The sequence below is a fragment of the Lates calcarifer genome, linkage group LG16_LG22 (genome assembly GCF_001640805.2).
Source record: "Lates calcarifer isolate ASB-BC8 linkage group LG16_LG22, TLL_Latcal_v3, whole genome shotgun sequence".
Classification (NCBI taxonomy): domain Eukaryota; kingdom Metazoa; phylum Chordata; class Actinopteri; family Centropomidae; genus Lates; species Lates calcarifer.
In genome coordinates, this window is record NC_066848.1 from 23,029,728 (window position 1) to 23,042,867 (window position 13,140).

The 13,140-nt window shown below is 40.3% G+C and overlaps 1 protein-coding gene across 1 annotated transcript; it reads right to left on the reverse strand.

Annotated features, from left to right (window-relative positions):
* Nucleotides 1-905: 905 nt before the first annotated feature.
* On the reverse strand, nucleotides 906-6,185 carry si:ch73-105b23.6 (uncharacterized). The gene is made up of 5 exons (XM_018694594.2): nucleotides 6,068-6,185; nucleotides 5,729-5,921; nucleotides 5,115-5,240; nucleotides 4,750-4,885; nucleotides 906-1,944 (listed from the first exon to the last, which is right to left on the reverse strand). Exons 2-5 carry the CDS (start codon nucleotides 5,904-5,906, stop codon nucleotides 1,800-1,802), a joined length of 585 nt encoding a protein of 194 aa, XP_018550110.2. The 5' UTR covers nucleotides 5,907-5,921; nucleotides 6,068-6,185; the 3' UTR covers nucleotides 906-1,799.
* Nucleotides 6,186-13,140: the final 6,955 nt, after the last annotated feature.

The window sequence follows — 13,140 nt, forward strand, 5'->3', positions numbered from 1 at the left end:
AGGTAATTAGTAATTTAGTGTGCAATTCTTTTTAGGAAAATATTTTATTTATAACAAACTTGCAGTTCATCGAATTACACGCAACCAATAAACTGTGGACTTGTGGCCGTGGGGGTTGTTGGGGGTCTGGGAGTCAGGCAGTTGTCAACTTTACCTGCTTGGTATCCTGGTATTTATGAAAGTATATCAGCCATATCTTAACCAACTACAATATTAAAATCCTGCTTACATGTTAACGCATCAGTAATAAAAATGCAATCATATTATTTATTATGAATACTTTACAAGTACATCTTAAGTACATCTTGCTCATATATTTTACGTATATGTTGTTTATAATGGAGTATTTTTACACTATGTTACTACTTAAGTAAATGATTTGAGAATTCCTTCCATCACTAATTAAGTTGACAGATTCATCTTTTGGAGGGTCAGTATCATTCTCCTCCACTTTGATATGTAGTTTATTTGACTTTAAGTAACTGTATAAACTGATCAATACTGCACTGATTTTAATACAGTAGTAGAAGTAGAGGTGTCTTTATTCCAGCATCCTTCATTTCAGAGTGTGAAATGCTTTTCCACCCTGCCAAGAATAACATTTGGGGGAAATGACATCATTATTTGAGCATGAATACCTTTTAAAGACACTGAGTCCTCACACAAACTATCAACTATCAGCAGCTACAGCTTGACATTGATCAGCTTGCAGGAAGATGACAATGTGATATTCATTTTCCTCCTGAATGGGAGGTCACAGGTCAGGGTGAGATGTAGAGAAAATCTGTACAGTTGTCTAAGGATTAACTGTCTCACTCAAGGACACTTTGCCAATGTAGACTTTAAATCTGGACATTTATGTTAGCAGACCTTATCTTTAGCTACATGGCCATTCTGTTCCCATCATTAGTGAAGCGACATGATTGTTTTAATAACAAAGGTCATTTCCTCTTTAAATGACCACAGTAGTAATGAATAATGTTATAAACATTCATAATGTGACACTTTTAATGATTTACATTATATTTACACATAGTTTTAACTTGCATTGACAGTCCAGCTTTACAAAAGACAGCTGCCAGTTGAAAGAGTGAATAACTCTGCAGTGTTAAAGTAACAGGGAGATAATCCAGCAAAGAACAATAACTTTGTTGTTGTATAATTCCAAAGTGAGATAAACACTTTTAGAAAACAGCGACTTGGATTTAAATGTTTGCAAAATAATAACACAACTGCATAAAATGAATCAATGATATTATGAGTGATGCAGATTTTCCAAATATTACTGTACATTTTGGACAAGGGCAATAACAAACTCGATACTGAATATAATTGTGAACAGAGGGCAGGGGCTTGATGCCAGGTATTCTGGCAAATGCTAATGTTGCTATCAAGGATGCTGTTGGCCTAGTATCAGCTGGAAGCTAAAGACCACTGCAGTGGTTTACTTTCCATCAACATCTCTAGCCAAGAGATTGTTGAGTTCTGCTGGGTCAGACTCTGACTGTAAACTGTTGTCCAGGCGAAAAAACTTCCAGCTCACACTTGGCAGGTCCATCGCTCAGCAGAGATGATTGGAAATAATTGACTTTAAAAGTCACTCAGGCTTAATTACTTGTTTGTTACAATATAAATAAGAGTCATTCATCTTGTCATTATATAACATATTTAGTGGCTCAAAAAGTGCTTGCATTGTGTTTGTAAGCCTGTACATTTTCACGTGCAAGTTTTAGCATCTTTTAGTGTGTGTGTGTGTGATTTGCACAGATGCATGTATATTTATATGGTTTTAGTATGTGCTATCTGAGGTGTTGCCTCCTGGGTGTGATGTTGTCTATGATCCGGGGGCTGCAGTGGGTCATGTAGTGCAGGGCAGGGTCAGAGTAGTTGAAGGGCGGAGGGTTGTACTGCTCCTGGATGTAGTCTGGCAACAAGTGTGGGAGGCTGGAAGAAACCATATAAGCCAATCAGAAAGCAGAAGTAAACAAGAGTTCAGAGTGTGGTAGATGAGATGATGTCCACAGCTGAGACCAAATGGGTCATTATGTGCTATAGAATGGTTGTAATAGCTATCATTACCAGGAGTTAAATTTCTGTATATTTTGTACCTTGTTCAGTGAATCCTGGTTCTGATAAGTACTGTCTGTAATTCATCCACAGACAATGATTTCAGGCAATTTATGGAAATATTTGGATGGGCAGCAGTTGTTGTGGAATACTCAATGACTCATGAATATTCATGCAGACTCTAGCCTAGATATTCAGAGTGTTGAAAGATGCTGAAATCTGGGACTAAAGCTGATTAAAAACATGAGACATACATCCTGAATGCTTCTCTGGACTTGGCGTAACCTGATTTGCGGTTCAGATGTTTTGGATTGTTCATCATTATGGATGTTCTCTGTGCACATATGTATATCCTCTCTGATAACAAGGTAAAGAATGTGCAATATGGTGTGCCATGGATCATTCTGTGACTTAAGATCAAAGGAAAAAACACAATTGTTGCCAAAACTTACATGGTGGTTAAACAGGAACATTAGTATTATTATATCATACCATGTAATCTTCTTCAAAGACAACATAACCTCTCCCTGGTTTTTGCTTCTCGTTCTAATCTAACATATAATCCCACAATGCCAGCACAGATCCTGGCCATTATATCCATAGGGTCTAGTTTACTGTTAGTAGAAAAAGCAGGCCAGTCATCAGGGGGATTATGTGTCTCTGTGGCCCACTAACACCTGGCCCAGATGCCATACATCTGTACACAAATACTGGGGCCAAGGACACATGCACATTATGATGCACAAAGTCGTGAACAGACACACTGCTATGCACATTCACACACGATATACATCTGGACATGAGATGTACTTTAGAGTGGACTTCCATTCAACATGATACATTCAAACCAGATTAAAATCCTATGTCAGAGCCAGGAACCTCACCAACCCTGACCTCAAATCCAAGATGGCTGCATCAACAGTAGTGAAAGCTATAGTAATATACTATTTATCTGCACTTCTGTCTTATCTCATTAAATCAGTCATATAGTATGTGTATAAAATACAGCATAATGCGTTGTCATTAAGTGGTATTACTAACAATGGCTAGCAATGACAAACCTTGTTAGAGGAAACACCACTTCCCCATGAAATAAAAAAAAAAAACCTTCTGCTCTGACGTCTGATTTCAGAGATAAATGGAATACAGCAGGAATATGAAGCTCCTTAGTTTAGCTTAGAATAAAGACTAAAGACTGAAAACAGCTAGTCTAGCTCTTCCTGAAGATAACAAAATCCACCAACTAGCTCATCTAAAAGCTCACTAATTACCACATTATATTTTGCTTGTTTAATCCCACCTAACATATAGTTTGGCCTTCCATGTAAAGCCACAATGTTTTATATATATATATATATATATATATATATATATATATATATATATATATATATATATATATACATATATATATATATATATTTTTTTTTACACTAGGTAAATATTGTTTAGGCAGATATTGTTACGGCAGATATTATTACGTTTGGAATGAGCCAGTCTAGCTGTTTTCCCCTTCTCCCCCTTCGCTATGCCAGGATAAGCTAAGTGGCTTAGCTTCATATTTACTATACAGATATGACAGCTGCATCAATCTTTTGAGCTAATTCTCTGCATGAAAGCAAATAAGCATATTCACCAAAAAGTCACCAAACTATTCCTTTGGATGATTTGATGATGCTGTTTTAGTCATTTCCCTGTGAGCAAACAAAGCACGTCTAACCTGTTGATGTATTCCCCTCATTATCACCGTGGTTTACTGTATATTCTATCTGCAAACATTCCTCAGTGTTAGCCAAGTGCAGTTTCATAACTCGGACCAAAGCTGTTAGTAGGAAGTGTTTTTATTTAATATAGTAAGAGAGTGGGCAGTCCGTCCTCCAACTGAGAAGTTAAATACAAGGAGACAGTGCTGCAGCAGCAGTACAGAGGACAGGATTTAAAGCCTCTGAGTTGCTGTAAAGGATTGTCTCTGGGCAGACCTATTTGACTACTGTACCTTGAAACAGTGTGTGTGTGTGTGTGTGTGTGTGGGAGGGGTTTGTTTTACTATATTCTTGGGGTCTGATAATTGGGAGCCCACTATACTTGGATCTGACAGCTTTGTGGGGACCAAAATGTTGGACCCCACACGTTTGAATGGCTGGTTTTAAGGTTAGGGTTAGGTTATGTGTGTGTGTGTGTGTGTATGTGTATGCGTGTAAGTGAGTGAGTGTGCGTGTGTGGTTATCTGGTCATTCTCTGCAGCAATATATTTTGTGTGACCTGCAATGAACCCTGCCTCAGTCTGCCCAAAGGAGCTGCTGACCCACCTAAAAACACAGTTTCAGATTAATTCATTAGTGTTTTAGTGCCCACTGATGGTCTGGCCATTATTTTGTGTGACAGAAAGCTGCAGTGCTATATAAGGTTGATGTGAGAGTGTAATGTTCAATACACAGCAGAGAACATGTCTGATGTGTGATGACAGTTGGTGTATGGATAGAAAATTGAGAGGTATACTTAGAATATAGCCGTGTTATTCTTTACCACTAGTGAGGCAGAAAACATGGCAGATGGGTGTGCCAAAACATAACAAAAGCCATGTTGATACACCAACCAAACGCACTGAAGCTGGAACCACAGGTTTCCATTTAACCCTAGCAGTGTAACTGTTGAATGGATAGTGACACTCGTGTTACTCACTCTCCGGTAACAGTCTTCTTGCAGCAGCAGAAGCAGGCCAGTGCAGCCAGGAGAAGCAGCAGGAGCAGAGGGATGCCGATGCCCAGAACCAACCCCAGAACAAGGTCCAGCTCCATGTCATTCACCTTACCTCTCTCTGGAGTGGGTCAGTCAATGTTAAGTTATGGAAAACTGTGGCAAACTCTCATCAAATCAAGTCACATGTTGTTTTACAAAGAGAGGAAGGATGGAATAAATGTTAAGGTGTCACAGGTCTGTGAATGATAGCACCATATAAACAAAATGCCTACCACACTATTAAAGACATGTTTGAAATACTTTCAGTGGTAATATCTAAATTAAGTAAAGTAAGCGCAGATCCTCACCTAATACACAGGACTGGGTTTCATCCATATCAGTGCCATTACAAACACACCTGTAGCCTCCATAAGTGTTGGCACAGAGGGCTGGTTGGGCACACACCACCTCCTTAGCCTTACACTCATCCAGATCTGAAGGTGGGGACACAGAGGCAGTCTTATACTATTAGCCACATTTATTATGTTGAAGTTAAAATGTTATGTTACTACTTGCCAATACTACATAAAGGTAATAGTTTACTATACTAATACATAAACTACATATACTTCCGTTACTTTATTTCCATTGCAGTTATTATGATAATGATAATTATTACTAAGTGAGGACCATTTGTCAAAATACATTTTTTTTAAGTGGTGTTATAAATGTCATAACCAAATGACAAAAATGTCAGACTTGATTTATCACAAGCAGCTTTAGGTAAGAATTTAACAAAAGTCATAAACTATAGGGACTAATTTTATTCTGTAGTATTAAAGGCATCTTGCCAAACAACAAAACTTGGATGAAAAAGTGTTAAATTGTTTAAATGGGTGTTCGCTAGACTTGCTGATCTTATAAATTAACATATAAAGAAACAAATAAATAAATGCAATGAAAATCACTAAAAGTATCTTACCATCAACTTCAATGGCAGCGATGTCATAGTGCTTACTGACTCTGGCCATGTAGTCTCTGATATACCAGTGGGGTGTGTCACTGGACACGTTGATACGATATTCATCCAAACCTGGTTTGGAGCCCTGTCCTTGATTCTTCTTACTAGCATTGTAGAATTTGTTCTGGAAACCCATCATCAATATGTCCTCCAGCTGAGAAACGAGCAGAATGAGGTTATTGTTTTGCAGTATAGAAATGTGTGAAATTGTGTTATTAGTGTTACATGTTACTAATTAATGTGTTACCGAGACACCACTGGCATACCCCCCCCCCCCCCCCCCCCCACACACACACACACCTGTTTGAGTCCGTCAGGTCTGCTCTTCTTCCATATCACGGTGACATTGAACACATTCCACCCTGCAGAAACAAAACAGCAGCAACAGCTGTGTGATGACCGCTTCTTACCATATATAGGCATGTTTACCATGGTAACACCAGGGGCAGGGCTGAACCATGATAAAGCCCTGAAACTACAGAATGAAGCATATGAGAGCTCTTACCTGGAGGGTTGGCAGATTCACCTGCAGAGAGAAACACATCAGTCAGACCTGAATCACATACACTGGTGACACACTGGATATCTACACAGCTGTAGGGTTTTCATAAACATATTTTAATTCAGTTTAGTTTTAGTTTAGTAATCTACTGGATCAGGACTAAGCAAATCATGGTTATTCTGGTAATAACCAGAATATGGTAATATGGTTATTCAAACATCACAACAGTCATTCTGGCTGATTAGACGTTTGCTTTGCAAAATGCTGGTTGAGGTAGATAGAATGTATGTTGATATTACACAATATTTGCTTAGAAACACATGCATGCATTTCAAAGTGCATTTTTACAACACTTAACATGGAAGTTGCTTGCAGATATAGCGTGGAGCTGCACAGTTTTCCAACTATTTGTGGGATATTTTGGACTTTTAGAATATTTAGATAAATTGTGGCAATTTCTGTCTGAATTTATTTTATGTTTTGTGGATTAATAAACCCTTTTTGCTTTCACCTACAAGAGGAGTCCGTGTGAGATGCGTGCATATTGGATAATAGAAATGTGTCAGCTTTGAAGTCTCCTTTAGAAGGCGTAAGGGGTAAATTCATTAGGTCATCAAAATCTATGCACTAAGCACAACAGTGTAAGATGTCCCACCAAGTGATGTCATGTGAAAGTTACAGTAATTACCATTAAATACTGTTCATATCAATAATTAAAAAGTGCCTGAAAACCAAACCACAACCCCTCTGTTAAGGTAATTAATCGCACATTTCATGGATAAGGCGCAGTGCACAATATTTTTTAACCCTCATATGACAAACTCTACAATCATGCAGCTGTCTAATGATACAAGTGTCTGTAAACATGGGAAGCTTTTGTATCATTTACCTCCATCCCACATGATATGAATGACTGAAGAGCTGAGAATAAGCATAACCAAGAATGTGGGGACTATGTGAGGGTTTTTAAAATATCACACTGAAACTACAAACAACAACAACAACAACAAAAATCATGTACAGTATTTTGTAGAGCTGTCAAAGATCATAACAAGGATATCAAACTATAAAGAAAGATGCAGTATGTGGATTCAGGATTCACCAGATGTGTATTATGTGCATGTACTGCATGAAGGTGTACTATACTATCATATTTGACACATACAGTCCAGTGCATGGTAGCTCTATAGGGACTCTAGATGGCACTGTTTCTTTTGAGTTCTAAAGTTCATCTTTATTGCTGAGTAAATATATAGAAAAAAATATTATTGGAGGATATTTATATTGTCATTTGGACTTTTATCATCTGTGAGTATAACTAATACAGTCTGCTGCTGGCTGAATGACCGATGACTGTGCACTTACCACATCCATCAGTGTCCTTGGTGTCCTTGTATCTGCAGACACAGTCAACAGAGCCAGGTTTGTTCTTACACTCAAATTTAGCATTGGGGCAGGTTGATAGCTCTGCGCACTCATCAATATCTGCAATACAGACAAAGACAGATTTGCAGTTACGTTGTTGTAAATAAATGTGTTACAATTCAAACTGAAGTGTTGAGTGTAGTAACAGTACCTGTGCAGTTGTGTCCATTCCCAGTAAAGCCAGGCTTACATGTGCAGGTGTAGTTTTGCTTTGTGCTGCGGCATTCAGCGTCTTTGTGGCAGGGGAAGGGGTAAGGAGGGATGCACATGTCTGAGAAGGTAAACAGACAAACAAACATGAATATGGGGTTGAGTTTTTTTCCCCAAAATCTGCTAAAGTGACTGCACAAAAAAAAGAAAATATATATATATATATATATATTGTGCCACAAACCATGCTCAAAGCACTTGTATCCTTGTTTTCCATTAGAGACAGTATTATCAGGACACTCTCCACAGGTGAACTGGTTAGGCTCCTTTGACTGGCACTTCACCCCACGGAAACAGGGCTTGCCTCGACATACGTCTGAAGCGTTCCCACAGAACTTCCCACTGAACCCCTTTGGGCACAAGCACCCCACTACCTGTGAGAGGAAAAAGAATGAACAGACACAGACATACTGGAAACATCCAGAGATACTGCATTCAAATAGACGTTTTTCAGAGATTTGTAAATCGAAGAGTCCCACAAGCACTTGAATTCACCAACAAGGATGTATTTTCAGCAGTCCCAACTTATTCTATACTCTGTGAGAGTATAAAACGCTTACATCCTCCCTCTTCCCTAAACCACATTTAACTTCAATGGGAAGCCTTCAAGTTAATTCAAGATTAAATTAAATTACAGGCCTGGGTCCACATTATGATTTATCTTATTTAGATTAGCATTTGTTTTGTTTAATTATAGGGAATTTGTTTAAGTTATAACTACAAATCCTTTTGTTCTTTGTCTTAGTTTGCATGCTTAAATAGGACTAAACACAGCATACAGCTCATGCTGGTGCTCAATGAAATGGATCACCAAAGTTACTAGAATTGATTGTCTGTGAACTATGACTGTCATAATCCATCAAATACGGTAGTAGATGCTGAGATATTTCAGTCTGCACCAAAATGGTGGAATGACGTTACCATCCTTAGAGCCATGACACAATCAGAGAAACATTCTTTGTATTCATATCTAAGGAATGTAACCAGAATCAGGGCTGCCACTTGAATAGTTCCAGATAAGTTGGTATAAATGAATAACTCAAACTAGCTTTTGTCTGCATTAGATCTGCTTATTCCAGTTCAGGGTCAACACCAGCACAAACAGGCAGGTTTGCCATTAATGAATGTCAGGTGATGTATGAGGTGTGTATGAACTGTATTAGGTAACAAGCATCAGCTGAATTCAAAAACGCACCTGGAACTTTCCCTGCTGGTGGTTCTCGGCGATGCTGTCGTACTGGCAGGTTCCTCCATTGAGGCAGTTGCAGACGCGCAGGAGGGGAGTGAACAGGGAGCTGGTGAGCTCATCCCTGACCTTAATGATCAACTGGACAGGCTGGGTGCTGAGGGGAGTCCATGTCAGGTAGCCATCACCTGGAGCAGAAAGCAGAAGAGTCATATAACAGTACTGTAAAGACTGCACAGACAGAGATTCATTCATAAACTTATATACTGCCAAGGGAACATCCATGTACATCCAGTGCCTTACAATGTCAAATTTAAGAAAAAAAAAGATTTAAAATTAAATATTTACAAGAGCATTTTTGTATGAAGTATGAAAAACAACAATGTTTATATTTTGGCCGATTTGTGTGTATTCTGAAGGCCTGTGCGTGTCTCTCTCTGCATGACCCATCCACTGACTCAGCTCTGAAATGTCCCATCTGCCAAAGACTGCACTGCTGGCTACAGCAGTGGGCTCACCATCCCACTAACAAATGTCAACAGTAACGTCATCTGTAACAGCGATGGAATGAAAGGAAGGGGGGACTATCTTTGGTATGAAGACTTGAGGGAAAAGTGCCTTTTTTTTGTGCGTGTGTGCGTGTCTCACCACTGCCAATAGAAGACTGTGGGGGCCTGGGGTAGAGCAGTGAGTAGGTGATGGGGTCTCCATTAGAGTCCTGAGCAATGATCTGAATGTTGACAGTAGAGTTGACCTTAACACGGATGACAGCAGGGCTCTGTCACTATAGGAGGCATGTTTCCTGCCGGACCACAGACAGACCACATCAAATTAGTGCAGGTCAAAGATGAAAATACAAATGAATTCCCAAAATAGTGCAGACAGCTTACCATAGATAAGAGCCAGATTTTGGTATTGCTTCTTGGCATCCATAGTCCGTAGACCCAGGTCAGTGCTGCCAGATGCTAGGGCATCATGGACGCACTCCATGCTGCCTTTACAGGTTCTCCTCAGCTCCTCCACCTCAGCAGGACTGACGCTCCCCAGCAGGTACTCAGAGGAGACAAGCGCCAGTGGAACCAGTGGCGGCGGAGAGAACAACAGGCTCTCTGGGACTGGGACTGCCCCTAGAAACACACACACACACACGGGACCAGAAATGAGGACAGGTATGGGTAGGGACAGGCGTGGATGTGAAAAACTTCTCAGAAAATTGTCTAGACATTGTCTGTCACACAGCAGTGAACTGAACAGCTATGGGAAGCCAAACTGGAGATGTGATTTTCAGTTGGCATTTTCAAGTATTTTGTGAGAATCCTGCACTAATGTAATATTTCAGACAGTCTCTGTGCTGATAAATAGATGTATTGATACACATAGTTAAAGCTGCATTACATGTCCAGAAGAAAACATTAGCATTGACTTGTTGTTATTTCAGATGACCTGAAGAATGTCAGTCCAATATTCACTCTTCTCTCTTCTGGTCTCCACTAACTGCTGAGGTAAGTATCTGGCTCTTTGGCTGCTAAATGCCTCCTTATGTTCACCAGCTACAGCTGCTAACTTTGTGTGTCTTCTGTATGAGCAGTAGGTTTATCTGAGAGAGTGGTGAGAGTGAACCAAAAGAGTAAAATTGGTGGCTGAAAGGTGTTAAAACTCTCCACAGAGCCGTGGGAACTGCAGAGTTAGGTGATAATTCTCTGTTGAACTGTCACAACAAGCGACTCCTGTCACATCACGCATAACAACTTGATTCACTGAGAATGGAAAAATATTGATTATTATTGCTGCAGATGACAGCACCTGAGTGGGCTGGATGGCAGGAGTCAACAACAAAAAGGTCCAGGTATTAAGATTTAGGTAGGCAGGAGGGCTCACTTTTATTTCTCAAAATGATGTCAACTTTTCTCTTCAAGCACAAGTAAACAGTATAAGTGCACGCATCTATGGTCCACTCACAGGACAGGCCGAAGTAATGCAGCCTCTCCTCTGGGGGGGGGTTGAGGTCTGCTGAGGGGAGGAGCCTTCCATCAGACATGAGGAAGTCGTCTGAGCGGTTGGCGCTCCAGAGACCCATGAGACCCACAGTGCGGTTGTAGAAGGTCTGAGGAACCTCCACCATGGCTGCCAGCTGACTGTGGCCTCCAACCCGCCACACCACCACATGGAGACCACCGGCGTACACCGCTGCACAGCGATTCACTGACATACAGCGCACAGCAAAGTCCTTCTCTCCCTTGTGCACAACACCTGAAAAGACAGTTATGACGTAACTGTCATGATTAAGACAACAGCTTTCGTGTCTTAAATAGATATCTGTGTTGGTGTGCTTGGATGATAGGCTAAAATTAACTGATATATTACCTGTTATATAACCATATACTGGATTGTAATTGCATAATTGTGTCTTTTTTTTAATGTGCTCCTACACTATGGTATCTCATACAAAAAAACTAAAGCAAAATAGAACAGCTTTTAATTATGTATCAGATGTGTGAGGTTATCATTACCAACTGTGACTGGGACCTCAATGTTATCCACAAAAACCTGGAGTCCATCTCCTTTCTTTGCACACCTCCATTCAATCTGAGAGTGATACATGAAAATTAGAAACAGGTTAAATTTACAAATATTATCTAATGTTTTTTTCATCTTGCTTCAACAACTAGATATATGGCTGGAATTGAGCCTGTTTTAACAGCTGGACATACTGTCTGACAGCAAATAAGCTTATTTTCCAAAACTGTACTATTCTTTCAATACACACAAACTCTCTCTCTCTCTCTCTCTCTCTCTAAATACACACATATTCCAGTGTTTTCCTTCCTGACACACAAACATCCTGACCTTGCCAATGCCCTGGTAGAAGGCAGCCATGCGCACCACCACTGGGACCTCAATGATCGTCTTTGCGTCTATGTGCAGCTTGTCAGTCTGTCCTTGCAGGGTGAAGATATTAGAGCCGGTCGCCGAGGAGAGACGCAATATCACAAACTCTCCCAAGGCCTTGAAGGAGTACTCCGTACCATCGAAGGTGATGAAATGGAGGCTGCCAAACACCATCGCTGCAGGGAAAACATGGCAAAGAGAGGTTTTCTGGGAGATAATTTAAATTCATCACACCAGACTTCTTTGTATAAGATACAAATACATTCTAGGAGTGGGCAGACTGACATTCCCACTGATCAGTGTACCATATATGCTCTTCTGTTGGTTTTAACTTGCTTTGTGCTTAATAGGAAGAGTCCCTCACCTACACCCTGTGTCCCCTTCTTGGCCAGGGTGCAGACATCGGGGCTGCCCCAGCTGTAACCTTGGCAACGGTCTACTGGTCTCTTGTTGAGGTACAGGTGACACAGAGGAGACTCTATACAACACCACTGGAACGGCAGGAGGTCGTTATCTGAGGAGAGAGAATTCTGATATTTAAAAGAAAGTAGCTGAGTCTGTGTGGATTCGTGGGCGAACAGACTGTCCTGTAAGCAGATGTGTGTTCACATGTGTTTCACTTTGTCCTTGAGCAAGGCAGCAATACTTTACAAGCTCTCAGTAATTGTAACAGTAACTCATAATAATTGTATCAACTCCAACTCCATTAATCACTTAAAAGTTGAAGGTTACAATACAAACCTCCTTTATATTTTCCAAAGTACTTTAAGAAGCTTTTTGGTCTTCGTCTTGGTCATAACTTTTTCCTGACCTTCTGTGGAGCAGATATTGATTTTAACTCAACTAATGCTGTCTTGAAAACAACCCTGGATTATAAATGTTTTCTAGTGACAAATATACTGTGTATATGGGATCATTAGGAGATGGTGACTATGCTGTAAGTCCTGATTTTGAGGTGCATTTGGCCAAAAACCCAAATTCACTTGTATTACCAATGTGTTTCTGTATGCTGTGTCCAGAGAAGTAGCGTTCGTTGTACCCAGCCAGCAGGGGACCTTCTGGTTCATACACGCAGCTCTTCCCTGAACCATGTCTGTTGGACAGGACTGACTGGAAGATGTGACCCCCTGTACCCCCCCACCGCTGACCCCTCAGTGTCTT